General features: G+C 43.0%; 2 protein-coding genes across 3 annotated transcripts in view; one reads left to right on the forward strand and one right to left on the reverse strand.

Moving 5' to 3' along the window:
• The first annotated feature begins 3908 nt into the window (after nt 1-3908).
• Nucleotides 3909-6904, forward strand: GNRH1 (gonadotropin releasing hormone 1). The gene is made up of 3 exons (XM_008702057.1): nt 3909-4061; nt 5325-5420; nt 6863-6904. The coding sequence occupies exons 1-3, from the start codon at nt 3909-3911 to the stop codon at nt 6902-6904; spliced, it is 291 nt and encodes a 96-aa protein (XP_008700279.1).
• A 3039-nt stretch (nt 6905-9943) lies between these two features.
• DOCK5 (dedicator of cytokinesis 5) overlaps nt 9944-20620 on the reverse strand; it is a 210948-nt gene continuing 200271 nt past the window's right edge. For both annotated transcript variants that reach the window (XM_040626490.1, XM_040626491.1), the window contains 4 exons: nt 16593-16761; nt 15752-15890; nt 14665-14768; nt 9944-14080 (listed from right to left, as the gene is read on the reverse strand). In XM_040626490.1, the coding sequence (XP_040482424.1) occupies nt 13976-14080; nt 14665-14768; nt 15752-15890; nt 16593-16761 (517 nt within the window). In that variant the 3' untranslated portion in view covers nt 9944-13975. The remainder of the gene's footprint in view (nt 14081-14664; nt 14769-15751; nt 15891-16592; nt 16762-20620) is intronic.

Here is a 20620-nt window from a genome sequence, read left to right on the forward strand (position 1 = left end):
TGTACACAGGTAAAAACACAGTTGCGAGTGGGGGACTAGAGAAAGGTTTTAAACCTAAATTATTAGATTACCTACATGGATAAAATTCAGTACTTGTGTAATTGTTCAGAGCCGTAGGTATTATTTGTAATATAATCTAGTTCTTCCAACTACAGTTTCAAAAAAATTTTAGTAGGATGTATTGCTTTCATTCATTCATTTTCTTATGAAGTTTACTATCATAAATTGGGACTTGGAATATTTTCTCCAGTTGCTCATTTTATGAATTGGTGATTTATACTGTAAATCTAGCCCCACGTCAACTTCAAATCATGTTTAATGAAATGCCCTAGAATTTCATTAAATTTCCAAGGAGATATCATCTTTAAAATTAGAAGGTACACCTCTCCGAAGAAAAGTGGTTACTTTTTCTGTACAAAGCACCTTATGCAAGGATTAATTCTCTGAAAGCCTTTCACAATCTTTATGTCAGCAGGAGTTCACCGTGGATTGCTCCTGCTGAGATTTTACATTAGGGCAAAAAAGAGGTTTGCACCTGTCACTCATCAAGATTACAGAGTCATTATTGTAGCGCTTTAATAATTTTGAGGTGTTTTTTTAAATGTCGAAAATGAAACCACTTTCCCTCTAAAGCCATATAAGATCTGGAAATTTCTAAATTGAGAAAGAATTTATGACAACTATAAAATCCAATTACCTAAGCCCAGTTTACTAAGTTAAGTTTCATGATAAACGGATCTATCCTTGGAACTATGAAAAGTTTCAAAGTTTGTCACTAAACATTGAAATTCCATTAATTGCATATTTGATCTCTTGATGCTGTAGAAAATAAATCTGGCCTTTGCCTTTGAGATCTATGTGCCCTAAAAATACAACACAGATTTGGCATAAAGCATACTGAATGTATTTATATACTTTGTGGCTGTGTTCATCCAAAAATTTCAAAACACGTTTCAAAAGCTTAATACCAACTGATAGAAATAAGCTACAAGAAATCCAGTGATGCTTAACCAAAGATAAGTGCTTAACATGACAGTAGGGGTCAGACGTCTTAACTCCCATTTCCTTAGTCCTGGCCAATGACCACATCTGCTTAAGCAACACTGTTAGAAGCACACCTCTTTCAGCAAATAGGAAATCAATTGGACAATTTGAACAGTGTTCAAACATAATGAACTCTTGTTGAAAAAGAGCCTCTCATTACCTTTGTATTACAGTGAGATGAGATAACTCTCATATCAAAATGGCACTTAAATTATTCAGTGTCTAAGGAAATAATTAAAATAATTTAAATGAAATAAATCACTTTTTTTTTAATTCCCGTTTGCAATTATACTTGAAATCTTATCCCCTTCTCTACCCTGTTGTGAGACTTTGACAACCTCCACAGAAATGTCCGGGAAAAGCAGGGAGTTAATTTGCCTTCAACATTGCTCTTTATGCTGACGTCCTTGCAAGTGTAATTGTTCCAGAAGACATTGGGCAATAACTGATTGGTTTGGATCCTACTAGAGGAGAAATTGCCAATCCCAGCTCTAAAACGAACAAATATCCAGTTATTTTTAACCATTTTACAATTTAGCTAATGTAACATGCCTCACAGACAATTGTAAAAGAAGATTTAATTCTGTCAGATAAAACATATCTTTGATGCAGAAATAGAGGAAGCATTAAGCCTAATCTGGTTTAAAGGTCTTTACTTTTGGGGCGCCTGGGTGGCTCAGTCGTTAAGCGTCTGCCTTCAGCTCAGGGCGTGATCCCGGCGTTATGGGATCGAGCCCCACATCAGGCTTCACTGCTGGAAGCCTGCTTCTTCCTCTCCCACTCCCCCTGCTTGTGTTCCCTCTCTCGCTGGCTGTCTCTCTCTCTCTGTCAAATGAATAAATAAAATCTTAAAAAAAAAAAAAAAGGTCTTTACCTTTTATTCATTCATTCCTTCATTCCTTCATTCATTCATACTTAAACTTATTGAATGCTGACTAAATGCTAGGGATTTAACAGGTGTTTAAATAAGATGGGATCCTTGGCTATCATGAGTCAACCCAGTGGTAAATTAGAGGAAGACACTCATGTATTCAAATAAATGTAATAAAGAGTAATGGTTCTCTCTTTCTTTTGTAAATGTTTATACTGTGTAAATAAAATATCTGAAGGGTTTGCCACTGGCTGGAACAGCTACCTATAAAATTTGGATAATGAGATCCACTTGGCAAGACTGTTGTAATGAGTGAGGTTGGTCTTATTCACATGCCAGTTAACTACTATTTCTCATCTTTGTGTTCCCACTGTCTTAGTACAGTGGTTTGCATATTTTCACTCCATAAGTATCTACTGAAACGAGTCAAACTGTCCACCCACCAGGTGGTCTTGGGCTTAGTTAACTTTTTGATGCTCTAGAAGGCTTTCCAGATAAGTCAAGGCAGGAACCTGGTGGGTAGGAGACTGGGAAACTTTCAGACTCACAGGGTCTACTTGAGGATCCTATGTAGGTACAGAGAGTGCCAATAATCACGTCTATTATTTATAAATCAGCTCCTCTTACAAATGAAGAATCGAAGAGCTGAGATCAGCTCCCAGGCATCTTGACTCAACTTCTTTCTATAATTATGACATGGCCTCCCTTGTGAAAGCTTTTCTGGGTGCATTTAACATCACTTAATGTACGACAGCTATTTTCCCTCAGCTCCGGATAGGTCTGTCCGTTTCCTCAAGAGGCTACCACCTCGCAAGATTTTAATCTCTGAATTGTGGTCTCAGCTATAAACCTCTTAGCTGAGGTTTTAATGGCCAAGTTTTAAGTAAATTTAATAGATAAACCAGTGGGTGTTCCAATTACATATCCTATTAAAGGGCTTTATGTGAGTAGGATTTTAAAAAATTACTATTAAAAAACCCATAGTCCATGTGCAGTGTAATTTGCCAGCAGGAAAGATTTCAGTCCTGGCAAAGTTGCATATAAAAGGGAAGCTAAGAAAACGAAGAATCACAGTACTCCACGAACACTCCAAAAAAGCTCGGGATTCTTTTGGCTCTTTGTCCGCAAACAGGTAAAACGCTTTGTGTTTCTAGCACTTGTTTGAGACCACATGCTTTTGTCTTGTCTATAGGGCATTTTACACCCAAAGGGCTAAATCCAGGTGTGACAGTAATCTTGACCTTCGCGGTCCTTGTCACCTGGGGCCACAGGGATCCAGCCTTTGGGGAATAATTACAACAGCTTGTGGACCAGTGTTTGATTTCATCTTTAGCCTCTTTCCCATCCGATGAAAATTAACCTGAAGACTTAGTTCCTCCTGTCATTAGCTAATTCAAGGCTGCCTTGGCTGCGGAGGCATCTGGTCTGGGGCTTGGTGCTTTGAGAGGTGTTGAGTTCTCTCTCACGCTCACAGATGGTCTGGCCAGCACTTATGTGTGGAAGACACTCAGCAAAATGGAATTCGTGCCGCAGTGTGCGCGTTTAATGTCACACAACTTTCTATTTGCCGGACATTCCTAGCAGGAGCTACCTTTCCAAGCAGATGGCCTAATTCTCTTTATCCAGGAACTGATACAGTTGAAAACTAATCGACCGGGGGTTTGGGGGGGGCAGGGAATGTTAAGGCAAAAAAGGCAAACTTGATAAGGGAAGGAATCCATGAGTTTGGGTAACCAAATACATACTAAAACTAAAAGTAGACTTGCTTAGTATGAAAACGTACTAAGCATGGAAGTTCCAAGTACTGCCTTTACCTCCAGTGGCTAGGAAACCCGAGGCAAGCAGGCGGGGATGTGTTTCACGTCTGCTTGTGCACACAGGCAACTGCCACTTCCGCCTTCTGCAGGCTTAGCATAGAAACATTAGGCTTCTCACCAAAAAGGTCTTGACTTTTCGCTCAACCCAGTCTGGGTCTATTCTCACTATCGCATTGATGTCCCTTAGAATGGAGCCGATTCCAAAACTTATAGCTGGACTTCTCCTGCTGACCTTATGTGTGGTGGGCTGCTCTGGCCAACACTGGTCCTATGGACTGCGTCCTGGGGGGAAGAGAAATGCTGAAAAGCTGATTGATTCTTTCCAAGAGGTAAGGCTTTTTCCTCATCAAAATAAGACGTGGCTTATGGGATTCAGTCTATGTTAACATTCTGTGTGTGCCCCAACCGTGCTATGCTGAGCTCCACATACTGTTGGTATTCTGGGGGAGATGAGACACGTGCAAAGGCAAGTCCCATCCCTGCTTTCTGTTCAGACAGGAACAATCCCAAGAGAACACAGCAACAGGTGCGAAGTAGTGTGTCGCACCCTGCATATCTAGAATTGCCAAAGGAATTTGAAACGATGGGTCTGGGATGGACCCAAGGCCTCCAGAGCAAGACGATTCCTTGGGATTTGGAAAGAAAAATCTTAGAACTTCTGCTTATTTTTTTTTCTTATTTCACCTTTTAAAATTATCTATGATACTAGGTCAGTGTACATTTTCCTAACTTACAAATAAGTATTCTTACCAAGAGTACATGCCCTAATCATTTCTTTTTACTGAAATAGGCATTTAAGCAAAGAACTTGGAGGCTGTTAGTGGGGAAGGGCTAGCAAGCTCAAGGACACAAAGTATATACTGGAAAATATCCGGGATTCAATTGCATACGCATTGATTTCAGTACTAGTACCAGCACTAACATAGGGTACTTGGTTTTTTATCTTTAATTGAGACTTCTTATGTCATGTGAGGACCGCACGAGAGAGGCGTTAGCTATTAGCTGGCTAACCCCCCAAATGGCAGTGGATTAATAAAAATACAGTTGTTATTGTTTCTTAAATTAATGGGAAATGGACAGAACCTCAAGGATAAGCAAGTAAGGGCTGGGACACTTAATGTAGTGTTGCTAAAAGGAAACTAGAGAAGCTTAAAATCATTTAGCTTTCTTTTTGGAGAAATAGTAAAGATAATTAAGTATGAAATAAAGATGCCCTGGAATCCGAAGTCTCCTCGCCACAGATTATATGTGAAGTAATTTTTATTTAACTATGACACATTTAGTAAAAACTAGAAAATAAGAATCACCCCTATTCATAACTACAAGATCCTCGACTTTTGTATACCATTCCCTCATGAGGTTCAAAGTACTTCATTCCCATCATCTCGAGGGAGAAAATATTCTCTCCTTACTAGCATTACTCCCAGAACGCCCATCCTTCTGTATAAATGCCTCAGGGAGGATCTAAGTTCTTTAAGTGCCCATCCCACAATTCCCTTGACCTGACTCTTCACACATAGTTCTTGGGGAAGTGGAAAATACCATTCCTTCCATTTATCTCCTTCAGCAAGAATCATGTTCTTTTTCCTCAGATAGCCAAAGAGCTTGATCAAGGAGCAGAACCACAGCGCTTGGAATGTACCATCCACCAGCCCCAGACTCCCCTCAGGGACCTGAAAGGAGCTCTGGTGAGTTACAGTGGTCATGACATGGAGCTTTAGAGATGGAGAGGTCCTTGGTGCCACCTCTCAGATTGTCCGCTTAGGACAACCACCTCTCGGCCTCTGCAGGGCCTAGCTTCCTGGCTGCCTGAATTCCTCCTGGGTTGGCCTCACTATTTTGTGACACCCTCTTTCAGTGGGTAGACAGTACTAACGGTACTTTTTTCCCTTAAATTAATATTTCTCTGTAACTTTATCCCCTAATCTTGGTTCGAGCCTTTGGGATGACTAATATATTTCTTCCCACTGTTACATGTCAGCTCTTCGTGTATATTCATTGGCCACCGTCCCCCCTCCCCGACTCGTCTAATCTAGGCTAATCCACACCTCTCCACAGAATTCCTTGATTCTTCATTAATATTCTTGGTATGACATGGTTTTTCCCTGGAAAAATGTAGAAATCAAAAATGGTGCTCTAGTCCCCCCCCCCGACTTTGGAATACAAAATTCCAAACTAGTAAATTTGTAATTCCATTCCAATGTAAATTTGTAAAACCACATATTTGATTTCCAGTTTTCTGACTGGATTATAACAATCTCCAAATTGCCACCCAAAATGGGAATCTGCTAACGTAATGCAGGTTTTTGATAACAAGAAAGCAAGTATACGGAGCACTGAATATAGAGGCTGAATCTTGAGCTCACCAGTCGGTGCTCTCTGAGCAGCCACGGTCCACTGGTGTGCAGCAGTTAGGGCCACTACAGTTCGTTAGCAGCTCTGCCCAGGGTCATATATAAAGAAATCATATATAAACACAAGCTATAGCTTTCATTTTGCCCATTGATCTCAACTTCCACACCCACAGTTCAAAGAAAGCAAGCAGACAGACATCTTCATTGGCTTTCTGTGTCTACTTCTACTTATCACATAATAAAAATAATAGCAAGCAGTGACATTTCCCAAACGTGACCTTAGAAAGAAGGTATTGAGGCCAACGCTGGGTTAATAACAAACTGAGATCGGGGCGTCTGGGTTGCTCAATCGGTTGAGTGTCCAACTTTTGGTTTCAGCTCAGGTCATGATCTCAGGGTCGTGGGATTGAGCCCGGCGTCAGGCTCCATGCTCAGCATGGAGTCCACTTGTCCCTTTCCCTCTGCTCCTCCCCCTCCACCCCGCTCACGTGTGTGCCCCCTAAAATAAATAAAATCTTAAAAAAAAATAAATCACAGAGATCAGACCTTTCTTTCACCTCCTTCACATCCTATCCTTAAAGTATTAATGTAGATCTTACATTTATTAAACAACTTAGAAACACACGATGTTATATCTCTCTAGCACTTTCTGGAGCACAAAAATAAACAGATCTATTCTTTCTATATTGATATTTTAGAAATTAAAATATCAAAAGCATAGTGAAATTCAGCTAGTAAAATCAACCTTGATATATTTTTGCTCATGTATTTTTTAGGAAAGTCTGATTGAAGAGGAAAACGGGCAGAAGAGGATTTAAATCCAGTGAACCAGAAGGATTGACAACACAAGTATAATTCTCACGTTGAAACTTGTGACTCATTTAACATCTGTAAATTGTGTGAATTTCAGATAGGCTTATGCTAAATTCACATATTTCATGTTGAAGTGCTGTGTTGTGAATAAAGTGGCATAAATGTTAAGTCTTCCTCTAAGGCAGAATTCTGGTGGGAGAGGGGCACCATAAGCCCACAAACGGGAGACCTCTGAGCATGGGGCCCGGGAAACAGGAGAGAACATAAAGTCGACATTATTGCTGAGTAAAGAAATCCCATGGCTCTCCTCCGCCACCACCCTGCCCCAAGAACAAGACACTTATTGGGGCAGGCCCCAAAATCTGATTCAGCTACAGTTTTCTGTGGGGTTGTGGCTTGATTTTCGACTATACTCCATAGGAGGGAGGCCACGGCCAAGGTTTCTTCCCACTTGGAAAGCAGTTCCCTTCCCAGACTCCCTTGGATCCCTTTGGAAGTCACCTGGAACCTGAGAGCCCTCGGGAGAGAGGAGGCTGTGCTGGGCCCCCATCCGATTCTCCCGCGGCCGCACGTGGTCTCCCTGTGTTCACCACAGCCAGCAGTGCATGCAGGGGCTGGGGACCCGGGCCCGAAAATAATAGTGTTCATCGGCCACATCTTTTTGGTGCTCTCTCTTGAGAAAGGCTCTGGAGTATAGAGTCTGTTGAAGACAGAATTCAGCTATTTCTGTGCACCCTGGTCAAATAGTGTTGCCACCATTCCTTCCCCACAAAGACCAGCATCAGACTCTGTTCAGGGACAGATGTGTAAATATGGTCATTAACCCTCACAGCGACCTTGAAAATTAGCTACTCTTGTCTTCCCTTTAAAAGGAGGAGACCACGGTTTAAGGGACCCACTCAGTTCCATTGGGGTACGTGGGCAGGGCTCCCGTTTTGCATTAGGAAGAGCAGCTGATGGCATTAGACTGGAAAGCCAGTACATATTTGGTTAATTGGTTATATTTTGTTAATTGGAGCTGAAACAGGATCCTGGGGCTCATGTATCGACTTCATTTACTGGTGGCTATTTCGCTATAGGGTCCAAGACACTATGACACCAGTTTTCAATTATCCTCCTACCTTCCAATTGATTATGAAACCATTTGAAAAAGTCTGATGTCAGGTAAGTTGCCTGGTGTCACAGCAACAAACTGAGCCTATGTTCACATGGCAACAATCAAGGCCCTTTCCCTATTTCACTCAGACAGATAGAACCTTCCACCTCCTCTCCCTACCCCTCCATCTCGAAAAAGGGCCTGTGGTGAGGAATTTGAACTGGAGTCAGAAACAGTCCATGGGAGAGAAAACCCTCCTTTTTTAATACAGATCAGCACCATGCTAGATTCCCCAAATATCTCCATTTGAAGAATCTCTAAAACTCAAAGAAATTCCTTATTCCCACTTTAATAAAATTAAGCGGAGATGTAGTTCACAACCTACTTTGTGGAAGAAAAGGCAACCCCGCCTATTTTCACTAAACCAATACATACAAGGCAGGACGAGAGGCTTCCATCCGCCAACTGCTCAGGAACTATTTGTTACTAAACACGATATCATTTACAATCTTTACATTAGTTAACACATTAAAAGAACAGGGCAACACAGTCATTTATTTTTTTTAAGATTTTATTTATTTGAGGGAGAGAAAACAAGCAGGGGGAGGGGTGGAGGGAGAGGGAGCAGCAGACTCCCTCCTATGCAGGGGGCACGGGGCTCTGTCCCAGGACCCCAAGATCATGACCTGAGCCAAAGGCAGATGCTTCACGGGCTAAGCCACCGAGGTGCTCCTCACAGTCCCTTATTTTTTACATTCTGTGGGAGTCTCAGTTTTCCAGAAGCTGTGGGCTTCCCTGAATGGGCTACAAAGCTGCCCATCCAGCTACCTGATGCCGATGTGAGCTTCAAAAAAAGCTCTGTAGCCTTTCCAAATAAAGGGTGGGAAACATACTAAAAGCTCCCTTTCATAGGTTCTCAAATATAAATGGCTTTCAATCATCAAGCATCAAAAACAGTGGCTTGAAGATAGACCATGTTAGCAGTGGGTTTAGAAGTTGCAGTATTCTGGAGATGACTGGGAAAAAGCCAAGCACTGCATGAAGTAACAATGCTTATAAATTTTGACAGCGAACGGTGCTCTAAAGTCGTATTTCTCACTGGGGACTGTAGATCCAAAAAGATCCCCCAGGCTTACTGATTCAGTCTTGGGGGCCCAAACCATTTGCATTTTTAACATGCCAAGGATTCTTATGTACACAGTGGGGCATTATTGCCCTAAAAAGCAATAGATGGCAAATGTTTAAAAGCACTGGAACATTTTCTTAAAAGAAAAAAAAAATCTTAGGCATAAGCCCAGGACTTAAAACAGTGTGGCTATTCTAACTGAAGTGGCTGCCCCCTCCCTCCCCAGGGTGACACACCACCAGCAGGGAGTTTAAGAAATGAACATCTATTTTGAACACCAATTTTCTCAAGTTGTTATTTCTTTTAAGATGGTGATTTTCAGCCTTCGCCAAATGTTGGAATAACCACTGGGGAGATTGAAATGGAATATGGTGCCTGGGTCATGCTCCCCTCTCTTGGAAATTGATTTAATTGGTCTGGGGTGTAGCCTCTTCCCAGGTGACACTAATGTTCAGCCTAGTTTGAGAATCCGTTCCTATCCTTCCCAAGTAAGTTACCAGCTACTCCTCTTTTACTTCCCTTCGCAGTGAATGAGTGAAGAAACAACCCATCGCGTTTAATGAATTGTTGTCACAAGCCATCAGCTCCAATGGATGGAGGGGGGTGGAGGTGACGGAAGAACAAAATGCAGCTCTTCTTGCTTCCAGGTGAAGACGACTCCATGACCCCACAACACAAGAGCCTAAACTAACAGGACCTACAACGACAGGAGGCCAGAGGGACTGGGTGTGATGTGTCAAAAAGGGGGTGTCGATAAAGAAAAGTTCAGGAATGATTTCCTTTTGTTAATGTGAAAGTAATAACAGACTAAACACAATAAACTTCAAAATACATTTCCATTTTTAATTTAAAAAATAAATAACAGCAAATCTGAACAAAATTTTTCTACTTCAATGCACATCTTCCTAATGGTCCATGTTTGAAACCCAACTAGTTTACGAAATCTTGGCAACAGAGCCTTTGACAAAGTCTGGAGGAACAACTTACAAAATCTGACTAACAGGCGAGTTTAGGCAGCATATGTGGGAGACCAGCGTTGGCTGGGTTATAAGAATCAGCCTGAAATCATCAACTTAAAAGGAAAACTACCTTTTTCCTTTTGTAGGTTAGAACTGGTGCTTCCATACTCAACCCACCCAAAGAGGAACTTACCTTTTCCAACTAATTTTAAAATCCACTTGGTCAATGGCATGTGGGCCTAAAAGCTGTGGTACAGAAACTTCATTGCCTTCTGATTCTTTCTCATTCACATAGAATCAAAGTAAGCTCGGTCCAAAAGGATTCTAAAAATCACGTAGCCTCAGGTATATATGTTTTACATGAGGAAACTGAGGCCCAGGGACTGACTATAAATTGACTTGACAAAGGGGACACGGTCTTTACTGTCCTGTTCTGTGTTGATGGTGGGGCTTTCCCCCTTTTTTCATTATACCCGAGCAGTGAGAGGAAGGAAGATACAGCTATGAATGGCTTTCTAAATGCCTTTTGCAGAAGGACAGCACGGACATGAGGGGACTTTCTGGGGTTCTGGAAGTAGTCTAGGTCTGGATCTGAGAGGTGGTGACATGGTATATGCCTGGTAAGGTTTCATCCATCTATACCCCTAAGATTTGTGCACTTGACCATATGTATATTAAGACATGCCTCAATTTTAAAGGAAGAAATCACCCCAAGATCTGGGGGCCAGTAGTGGGGAAGGACTCCCACAGTTTGGAAAAAGTTAACAAAGGTAGATTGTTATCTCAAATCCCACTTTCTCTTGTTTGTCTCAGGGATCTGCAGGGTGAAGGCATTTTTCTTGGGTCTCCCTGGTAGGAGACAAGGACTGCAATTCTGGAATCCACATGTGAGGTGGAAGAGGGGAGGCCCATGGCCCAGCAGCCTTACTGAGGGTTTCACTTTCCCCTAATCCCACTCTCTTGCCAACCCCACAACACAACACAGTCTCTGCGTACCAGGCTGTTCCCATTGGACACACTGAATTGCCATATCCTGAGGGTCTTGCATGGTGTCTGGCATTCAATGAGAGCTTAATAAATGCTGAATAAAACAATTCTTGGAAAAAAAAAAAAACCTCAAAGGAAGACAAGTCACCAGAACAGAGAGAGAGAAAATAAGGGATTCAAAAAAAAAAAAAAATCCCATAAACTAATATCCACAAAGGTTGTGACAGTTTGGGGGCTACTTTAATGTCCTTCAATACTCCCGAGTTCTTATCAAGTCAAATAAAGACCAGTTCTTTCCTCTTTTATTCCCAGCCCCTTCTCTCTCCTATAAGTAAGGTAATCATAAGGCGTTTCTTTGCAGTGTTCCTCTTTGACTTCAGGACAGACATGATTTATGATCATCAAACATGACTCTTTCTGACCCAATGGCTTCCCCCATGTTCCCTGTAAGCAGTTATCTACACCATTACCTAAAATCCTTTCTACTCAGGCAGGAGAGACTTCGTATTTCCATTAAGGTGGAAGGGGAATCAGATGGAAAAAATATGTTCTATTAAAAAAGGGAAGGTATTTGGGCACTTGGGTATCAGACTTCCCCAGCCCCAGATCAAAGACCACACTGCAGAACTCACTGCACTGCTCTGAAGGGACATGCTTGAGGTTTGGTATTTTTCGTGACCAGCTTACATCTTTCTATCTTAAAGGCAGCCTGAAAAATAGGGCGAGTGAGGCCTATAGACCCCCACCAGCCAGTCTGTCAGGCAACTTCTCAGAAGCTGCTCTGGGCTTCACAGAAGCCCCGTATAACCTTTCTTCCTTCTCTTCATTGAGTTCTTTCCACTAAAATCCTCTTCAGTTCTTATTAACACTTCTTCAGTCATAAATAATCATGTCAGAGACTCCAAAAGACGCCATCTCTTTAAAAGGGACTGTATGTGCACAGCTAACTTGCATCACTTTCCAAATTACCTCAGGGGGGAAATATCAATAATGCCCTTAGGGAATTCCAGATCTTACTCAGGCCGAGCAGAGGAAAGGAAAGACCATTTCGTACCTACTACTCCACACAGTCGATCTCATTTGACCTCATCTGTGTGGCAGGTCCTTTTCCCTATTTCGGAAGGGGAAGCAATGAGGGCTCAGAGGATTGCAAAGGGTTGAGGGAGTTTGTAAAATTAACAGATGACACAGCTGGAATGGTTGGAGACCAGATGGTTTACTTCCAAACTCCAGCTTCTCTGTCTTGTACCCCCTGAAGGTTCCCCTGAGTGGAGGTGGAGAATTACCTTTTCCTCACCACTTTTAACTACGCATGCTAATTGCTTGAGGAATGCTGGCCACATCTCAGGTTTGTATTTCCCTGACTCCGTGAAGCATCAGTATGTCTCTTCTAAGAGGGGTGGTGCTGAAACAGGTACACGAAGAAGCCGGCAAGCAGATCCTTGCAGACAAGAATCCTCCGAATTCTCGGAGGTGAAATCTCTCTTTCCTCTCTCTACTTCAGGACCGGGTAGGCGGGGAAGGGGACTGGCTGGGCCCAGTTATGGAAGGGACCCTCATGAGCTTCCCCCATTGACCTAGGGGATCCACACAAAGCTTTCTGCTTGCCATTAATGTCAACGTAGGATAGAACTATCTGGGACATTTCCACGGTTGTCCCAACGAGGGGTAGGTATTCATCATCGAGTCTGCCAGGGTTGTCTTCTTGATCTAAGTGTTATCTGGGGACAGAGCCTCAATTAGCAAGCTGGGCTGTTAGTAAGAATCTGTAGTCAGATTTTCTGTGTTTTGCTTCAATTTCCTTGTCTACAAAACGAGGGGGTTGTTTGTACGACCTTGAGCCCTTCTAGCTCAAAACGTCTCTGACCTTGTGTGGTTTGTGTGGGTGTACGTAATATTTGATCATCTATATCACCCCATTCTTCTTTCGAAAGGACTGCTGACTTAGTACCGTAAACATGTAATCAAATTAATTCCACAATCATGAGGAATAAATAATCAAAGGGAGATATTGCACTCTATTCCCCAGGGTAAAATCAGGTGGCAGTGAGGGCTGCTGAGCCATCCAAATGGGATCTGGAAGAGAAGCTGTTGAACCCGGGCTTTGAAGTCCCTTCTGTCCAGTGATTTGAGCTCAGAGGAGGTAACAGGGCAAGAAACTGTGCAAAAGAAAGAGCTTCAAGGGAGGCTGTAGCAGGAAGGAGTGACACGGTGTGGCGAGGGCCAGTTAGTTGGGAGTATGACGACTCCCGGGAGGGGGCGGGCAGCGTTCCCACGCCACACATAGTAGCTGGTGTGGGGGAGACGGGAGCTCAGACCTCACAATCGAGTCCATGGTTTTTTGACAATGATGGCTATTCATACGTGACAGTAGCCAATTTTCCTTACAAAGATGTTCTTTTCCTTAAAGGAGACACAAGCAGACATCAGAAAGATAGGATTATTTCGGCTACCAAAGTACTTGATGCAGTTCTCTTCCAATGTTATTCGAGGCACGGTGTGTCCACGTGAGAAAACCAAGTCTCAAGCATAGCTTTTCACAAGCAAAGCAAGAAATCCTTCCAAAGTGTAGGTTCCTGGGGTTGCTCCACGACCACCACAGAAGAACTTAGCCAGGCTTCTGTAGGCTGCAGTGTCTCTGCGCTGGAGGCGGAATTTGATAACGGTGAGGGAAATCTCTCTTTTGAGAAACACAGAGGACACGACCAGTTCTGGAATTCAAGTGGACTGGAGATGTGGCCTTAGTCCTCCTTCAGAGAAGCCTTTCAAAGAACCACCAGTTTTGAGCCAGTAAAGCTGACCCAGATCAGGAAGGGCGGTCAGCAAGGGGCCCTGGGGAACGAGGACAGGGCCTCCTCTCGCATCAGCTGTTCAAGGTGTTCAGAGTTCCAGAGAGAGGGCAAGATCCTTAGTGGGATCCGGGCTCAGAGGAAAGCAAGCCAGATTTCCGAGCTTTGGGAGGTGGTGGGGGTGGGGCTTTGGCCTCTCTTCGGACTGGCAGTGGAGGGGCAATCTGAGGGAGCAGACACAACGACAGTCAAATGAGTCTTGTCGAATTTACTTTCTCTTCCACATTTCTGACACGGTGCCTTAGCGTCTAACCCATCTAGCTACGCGGCCTTGGCGAGGAGAGAAGGGCAACAACACTCATTTCTCCTCCCTTGCTCTCCTTGGGTTAAGCAGATACACACCAAACTGTTATATCCCCGACACTTGGGTTCTTGGCATATCCTCAGTAGGCATTTAATGAATATTTGTTGAATGAATGCAGGAAACCCATCAGAGGCCATTTCAGAATGACTGTCACTCACTCAGGAGGAGTAAACTCTTCACATGTGAACCAGATACCCACGATTTCACTCACCTGTACCCAGGGTGAAGTACAGAGAAGAGCTCTACCTTTGATTGGATGAAAAGGGCTGCTTGCATTTTGTTACTTCCCATTAGAAACTCCCCTATCTTTTATGGTTTCAGGCATGAGTCAAGAAGTGATTAGTGTGACAAAACTATGGGAAACCCGCCTAGCAAAAAGCTTAGAAAACCAACACTGTGCTCCCGAGAGTGGGGCGCTCTGACCCCCGCACCGTTGTTCCCTACCTCCGCGGAGTTCCTCTGGCTGCTCTCGTAGGGCTTGCTTTTGGGGGGAGGGGGAGGCGGGACAGTAGTAGTCATCAGCCCATCTGTCTGCAAGGATGGGGAGCCTAGAAATGATACAAAGAGATGAAGGCAGAGAGAAGAATTCATCAAGGAATCTTAACAGAACCTCTGCTTGCCATTTTAACATCTAAACCAACCTGGCCGATCAAATTGCCAAGGCGATATTCCATAGTTTCTGTGGACAGAATGGAAACGACCTCTCAACCCTCACGACAAAGGTAGCACTGTTAACTCACCAGCAGGTTTCACAAGAAGTTCCGAAGTAAAAATCCCATTTTTTTGCTTAGGGTTTTAACTATTAAGCTGGAGATGTAAACATTTTCTAGAACTTAGGGTATGACTCTATTCTCCAATCTATCTCAAGTGCTTAGAAAAAAATGTCACAAAGTAAGTGGTCAATAAATATTGGTTAAATTTAACTGAGCTGTCTTAGTTTGATCATTTAAAAGCCGCAATATCCATTTCCTCCAGGACAGCTTATTTAATTATCTCTAACTCTTGGCGACTCCTGTGTCCCATGTGGCACGATGATTTATCCCTCCATTCTCTGTACCAAGGGTCCCTTGGAATTCTTCTCAGGCCTAGTGTATTGCTGATTTCCCAGGCCTGCCTGTAGGCAGTATATGGAATGGGCCTATTTCTTGTCCTTCTTTGGGACTCTTTCCTATACCAAGTACAGGGTTACCTACCCAATAGTTCATAAGTTACTTGCTTCCTGTCTGGTCCCCGTCTGGCTCTACCTCATTTATACCTTCACAAATGGAAAAGGAGTGGTAAGACCCTCTGGGCCACTCAACAGAGAAGGTTAATGAGTCCTAGCAACCCAAAGATTCCTTGTTGAACTCTAATTTTGCTATACCCACTACCATGGAATGAGCCAACTTTATAATAATCTCACATACTCTGTGCGTTCAGGCTAAATATCGCCCAGATCCATACACATACTCTGTTCCCTACTGAAGCAAAGAGAAGGAATATACCTGGATCTCTCTACATCTCTACACCTGTATATATATATAAAACTTACTTAGCGTCCTGGTAGCTTTAGGAGTGAGTGGAGGTGGGCTCAAGGGCGTTGACTGCGGAGGTGAAGAACCATGAAATGGCGTCAGCCGATTGTCCGACAACTGGAGACTCTTTGGTCTTTGTGCTTTTCGGGCTGGGCTCTAGTGGGGGGAGGGGCACAGCAAAACATTCTCACGGTGAGAAAGGCTGAGCTCATCAATGCTCCGAACAACCTTGCCTGCTGAGCACCAACTTGTTCGAGGGAAGATTCCAGGAGCCACACTTAAGCTTCCGGCACGGTCATGTGGGGAGCACGGCAAAGACACTGACAGGGAATCACTAAAGCAGACATTCTTTCCTGGCCAGCCAGGAGCTGATTTTGACCACAGTTAGACTGTGTTATTTGATTTGGAAAGGAGCCACCCTGATTCTCAGGGAAGGCTGGTCTTGCCACACTTAACAACTTGATGTGGCTCATGAAAAAAAAAAAAAAAAAAGCACTTTTTTTTTTAAGTTAAAAGAAGACAATGTTTGGACTGACTCATGGAACATGGTGGTGAGAACCACAACTCCAAGCATTAACCCACGTGTTTACATTGTGGGTACAAGATCTTGCACCACCACTGCTTTAGACACTCAAATTCTCCGTATGTGCTTTTTTTTTTAAGCACAGCTTAAGATCAAACACTGTCACAGGCTGCCGGGTCCTGAGGAGGCACAGCCAGACTTCCGCCTGGTGACTCCCAGCTCTGCCGTGAGTGGTGATGTGCCCGGCCGCAGGGAAAGCACTAGCAAACCTCTGGTGCTTGTTTGCTTGCTGTCCCCCACCCCCACCCCGACCCCCTGTTGTTGGTTTTTTTTACCATCAGATCAGGTTCTGGCGCTTTCTCTGCAATGACCTGGGATTTGCTAAGGCTCCAGTCTTTTCTCTTGAACTTGCTGATCCGGTTCTCATTGTCCTCTCTGAGGGGCAGATCTTCAACCCTGGCACCTGATGAAGCCCTGCGCTCCAAAAGTGGCTCCAGGATTGACCTATTAGCCAAGAACAAGGACAGAATCACAAAAACACTGACCACTTGGCAGGCAAACGTACTCCCAAAAGACCAAGGGTTAGGACTCCTCAACCTCATCGTGACCTGTGACTTCCCTCTCAGGTTCTAAATCTGAATTTCTAACCGCCAGTGGGACATCTCAAGGTATCCATGTAATGAGACCATCAAAGTACAAAAGGAAAATATCTCTGAACATGCATCTTATCCCAGGAAGAGAGTCTTACTAAATTTACAGGCAAAGGTAGAATTCATACAGTAAAAGATGAATAAGCAGCTTTAGACAGTGGAGAATAGCACGTGCCCCAGAGACAGCCTGTGTTCAGATCCTACCTCTACTTACTTCTTGGGTGATCTTGGGCAGAAAATCTTTTCATACCTCAGTTTCCTTATCTGTGAAATGGGGACAATAATAGTACCCACCTCATAAGGCTAAGACAAATGCTTAGAACAGGGTCTAGCATATATACATGCTCTCGAAATGTTTTTATTACAATGACAGATTTTTCAAGCACCACAGTGAAAACTGTTTCATTCAAGAATCATGATTAGGGGGCACCTGGGTGGCTCAGTCGGTTAGGCATCTGCCCTAAGCTTGGGTCATGATCCCAGGGTCCTGGAATCAAGTCCTGCATCAGGCTCCCTGCTCAGTGGGGAGTCTGCTTCTCCCTCTCCTTCTGCCTGCTGCTCCCCCTGCTTGCGTTCTTTCTCTCTCTCTCTTTCAAATAAATAAATTTTAAAAAAGGATCATGATTAGGTGCTAGAGAGAGGAAGAGTTTGATGAGAAACAGGACAGTCTCACGAGATTTCCCCATAAATTACTTATTAACTACGAAGGAAAAAAACAGTATCTCTACAGAAAAAAAAAAATGGACAAAACCTTAACCACATACATGGTCAGTTCACATCCCCACTGGGGGACAAACGGACATAATGCTCTTCTGGACATGACACTGTAAAAGGACACAACATGACACAAAAGTCTATAACTTGACTCCTAAGCACAAGGACACATAAGACAAACCCAAATGAAGGGAAATTCTATAAAATAACTGGCCCGTAATCTTCAAAAATGTCAATATGATGAAAGACAAAATAAGGAAAGGCCAAACTACTTCAGATTAAAGAAGAATAAAGACATGTGGCCAAACACAGCATGTGATCCCGAGTGGATCCTGTACCAGAATGTGCCCCGTATAAAGTACACAGCGGGACAACCGAAAAAACTGGAATCGGGTTAGAGTTTGCAGTATGGCATCGATGCCAAATCTCCTGAACGGACAGGCTGTAGGTGTGCAGTTATGTAAGACAAGGCGTTTGCTCTTACAGCCTGAAGTATCCAGCCTCCTCCCACACGGCGGAGGGGGGCTGCTGGGGGAGAGACAGAGAGGGAATGACTGTAGCAAAATGTTAAACCAAAATATTACACCTTTATGATGGCGTTTGCTTAGAGCTTCTGAATGGGTATTCAATAAGCCCTGGTGTGATTAAAAACTGATAGATTTTTGGGGCTTCTGGGTGGCTAAGTCACTTAGCGTCTGCCTTTGGCTCAGGTCATGATCCCAGGGTCCTGGAATCGAGTCCCATGTCTGCTCCCTGCTCGGCTGGGAGTCTGCTTCTCCCTCTACCCTTCCCCCCTGCTTGTACTCTCTCTCTCTCTCTCTCTCATGCTCTCTCTCACATTCCTTCTGTCTCTCAAATAAATAAATAAAATCTTAAAAAAGATAAAAAATAGAAGCTTCTGCTTGGCAGAAAGCATCATTACTAAACTGAAACTGTCTCTGCTTGACACATTTTAGATGGCAAATATCTTTAGTATGTAAGAACCTTTTGCAAACCAAAAAGAAAAATGAGTTCGATTTTTTTAAATCATCAAAGGATATAAATAGGTCTTTCAAGAAAATGGAAATTCAAATAATTTTTTAAAGTGTTGCTAATTATTAAATATTCAAATATTAAGACAAGATATTTGGAGGGGGCAAAGACTTCTTTACATTTTATTATGGAAAATTTCAAATGTGTAAAAAAGTGAAGAGAACGCAATAAACTGCCATGTGTGTATTCCTCAGTGTCAATAATGATAACTTGCAGCCAATCTGCTTTCTTACGTACACCTAAGTCACTTTCCTCGCCCCTCGCTGGATCACTTGGAAGCAATTCTTAGATGTCATATCATCTCAACCATAAATACTTCAATGTGCACCTCAGTGAGGCAAGACTCAGTTCATAACATAACTACACTCCCATCACCGGTCCTACAAAAGGAATTCCCTCATTCCTTCAAACATCCAATGCTTACGTTTCCTGATTATCTCGTAAATTTTTTGGAAGTGGCTTGTTTGAATCAAGACCCAAACAGGATTCACTTGCTGTGTTTGGTTGATATGCTTCTTCAATCATTTTAAACATTTAATATGCATGGTCCCCGTTTCTGCAAAGTGTGTTTGCCTTGCTCCATGAAAGTTCCAGGGACGTCTGACTGGGGCTGAGCCTATGGAGTCACACTGGGAAATGCCTGTAGACAGTGGTTTCTTTTTTTTTTAACTTCAAATTATTCTCTCCTTTTCTATTATTTTTTAAAAACCTGTATGTATGGGTTTTTAATTTTCTGGCATCTTTCTTTTTTTTTTTTTTTTAAGACTCTGGCGCGCACATGTGGGGGGAGGGGCAGAGGGAGAGGGAGTGAGAGAATCTTTTTTTTTTTTTAAGATTTGATTTATTTATTTGAGAGACAGAGAGAGAGAGCAGAAGGAGTGGCAGAGGAAGAAGCAGGCTCCCAGTGGAGCAGGGAGCCTGATGCGGAACTCGATCCCAGGAACCTGAGACAAAGGCAAGACACTTAACCCACTGAGCCACCCAGGTGCCCCTTTGGTATTTTTCAATTGTTAATAAATTTAAGAGGAAGCCACTCATTATTATTTATCTTAAATCTGTACTGGTTAAAGAAATATCACAGAACCAAATTCCAAAAAAGACTCTAATTATTCTTAATTTTTTTTTAATTTTATTTTTTTAAGTAATCTCTACACCCAACGTGGGGCTCGAACTCACAACCCTGAGATCAAGAGTTGCACCCTCCTCCACCTGAGCCAGCCGGGTGCCCTGAGACTAATTATTCTTAAAACCAACTAAGCCAAATCAGACAAACAAGATCACCTCAAACAGTAATTGGTCAGGGAGAAAGAAAACCACCACCTCAGATTCTATGGAATCAATTATGACTTTACCTCAGAGACGGCAAATGAAGGCTGTGGGTCACTAGGTTGACAGTCAAAGACGCGAGTTTCACTAGGGCCTAATTAGGAACCAAACTAAACCATAAAGTAACTACAGTGTGGTCCCCCAAGGTCTGTGTTATTTTTTTCTTATAATGATTACTTCAATGATTTTCCTGAAATATCAAAGATTAGTCTTTTTCTAAACAATTTTGTTCTGGGCCCAGCTGTGCTGGTGCTCTAAGCATGTACTCAGTCGGCCTTCCGGCTTCCCTTGACACAATGAGCTATGTTTCAAAAAGTAGTTCTCCTTCTGTGCCTTGGCCTACCATTTGCCAGACAGGATGGATACATTCTACTTTCTTCCAATAAAGAACTGGCCCTTTGCAGATGGCTCCCCCAATATTCATCATCGAAGTATTAATATTGTGACGTGACATTGGGAATGGGAGACTCAGGGTCATTAGCTGATAATCAGTTAGCTGCTTTAAAGAAACATCCTAAATAATGTTAGAACATAGTATCAATGACTTCCTACTCATTGGGGAAATTTGGGCAAGGTCAATAACCCACCTTGCTTGGGTTGCAGTATGAAGAGGGCCTCACTCACCTATTCTCGTTTACTGC

This window comes from Ursus maritimus, unplaced genomic scaffold, assembly GCF_017311325.1.
Source record: "Ursus maritimus isolate PB19 unplaced genomic scaffold, ASM1731132v1 scaffold_11, whole genome shotgun sequence".
Classification (NCBI taxonomy): domain Eukaryota; kingdom Metazoa; phylum Chordata; class Mammalia; order Carnivora; family Ursidae; genus Ursus; species Ursus maritimus.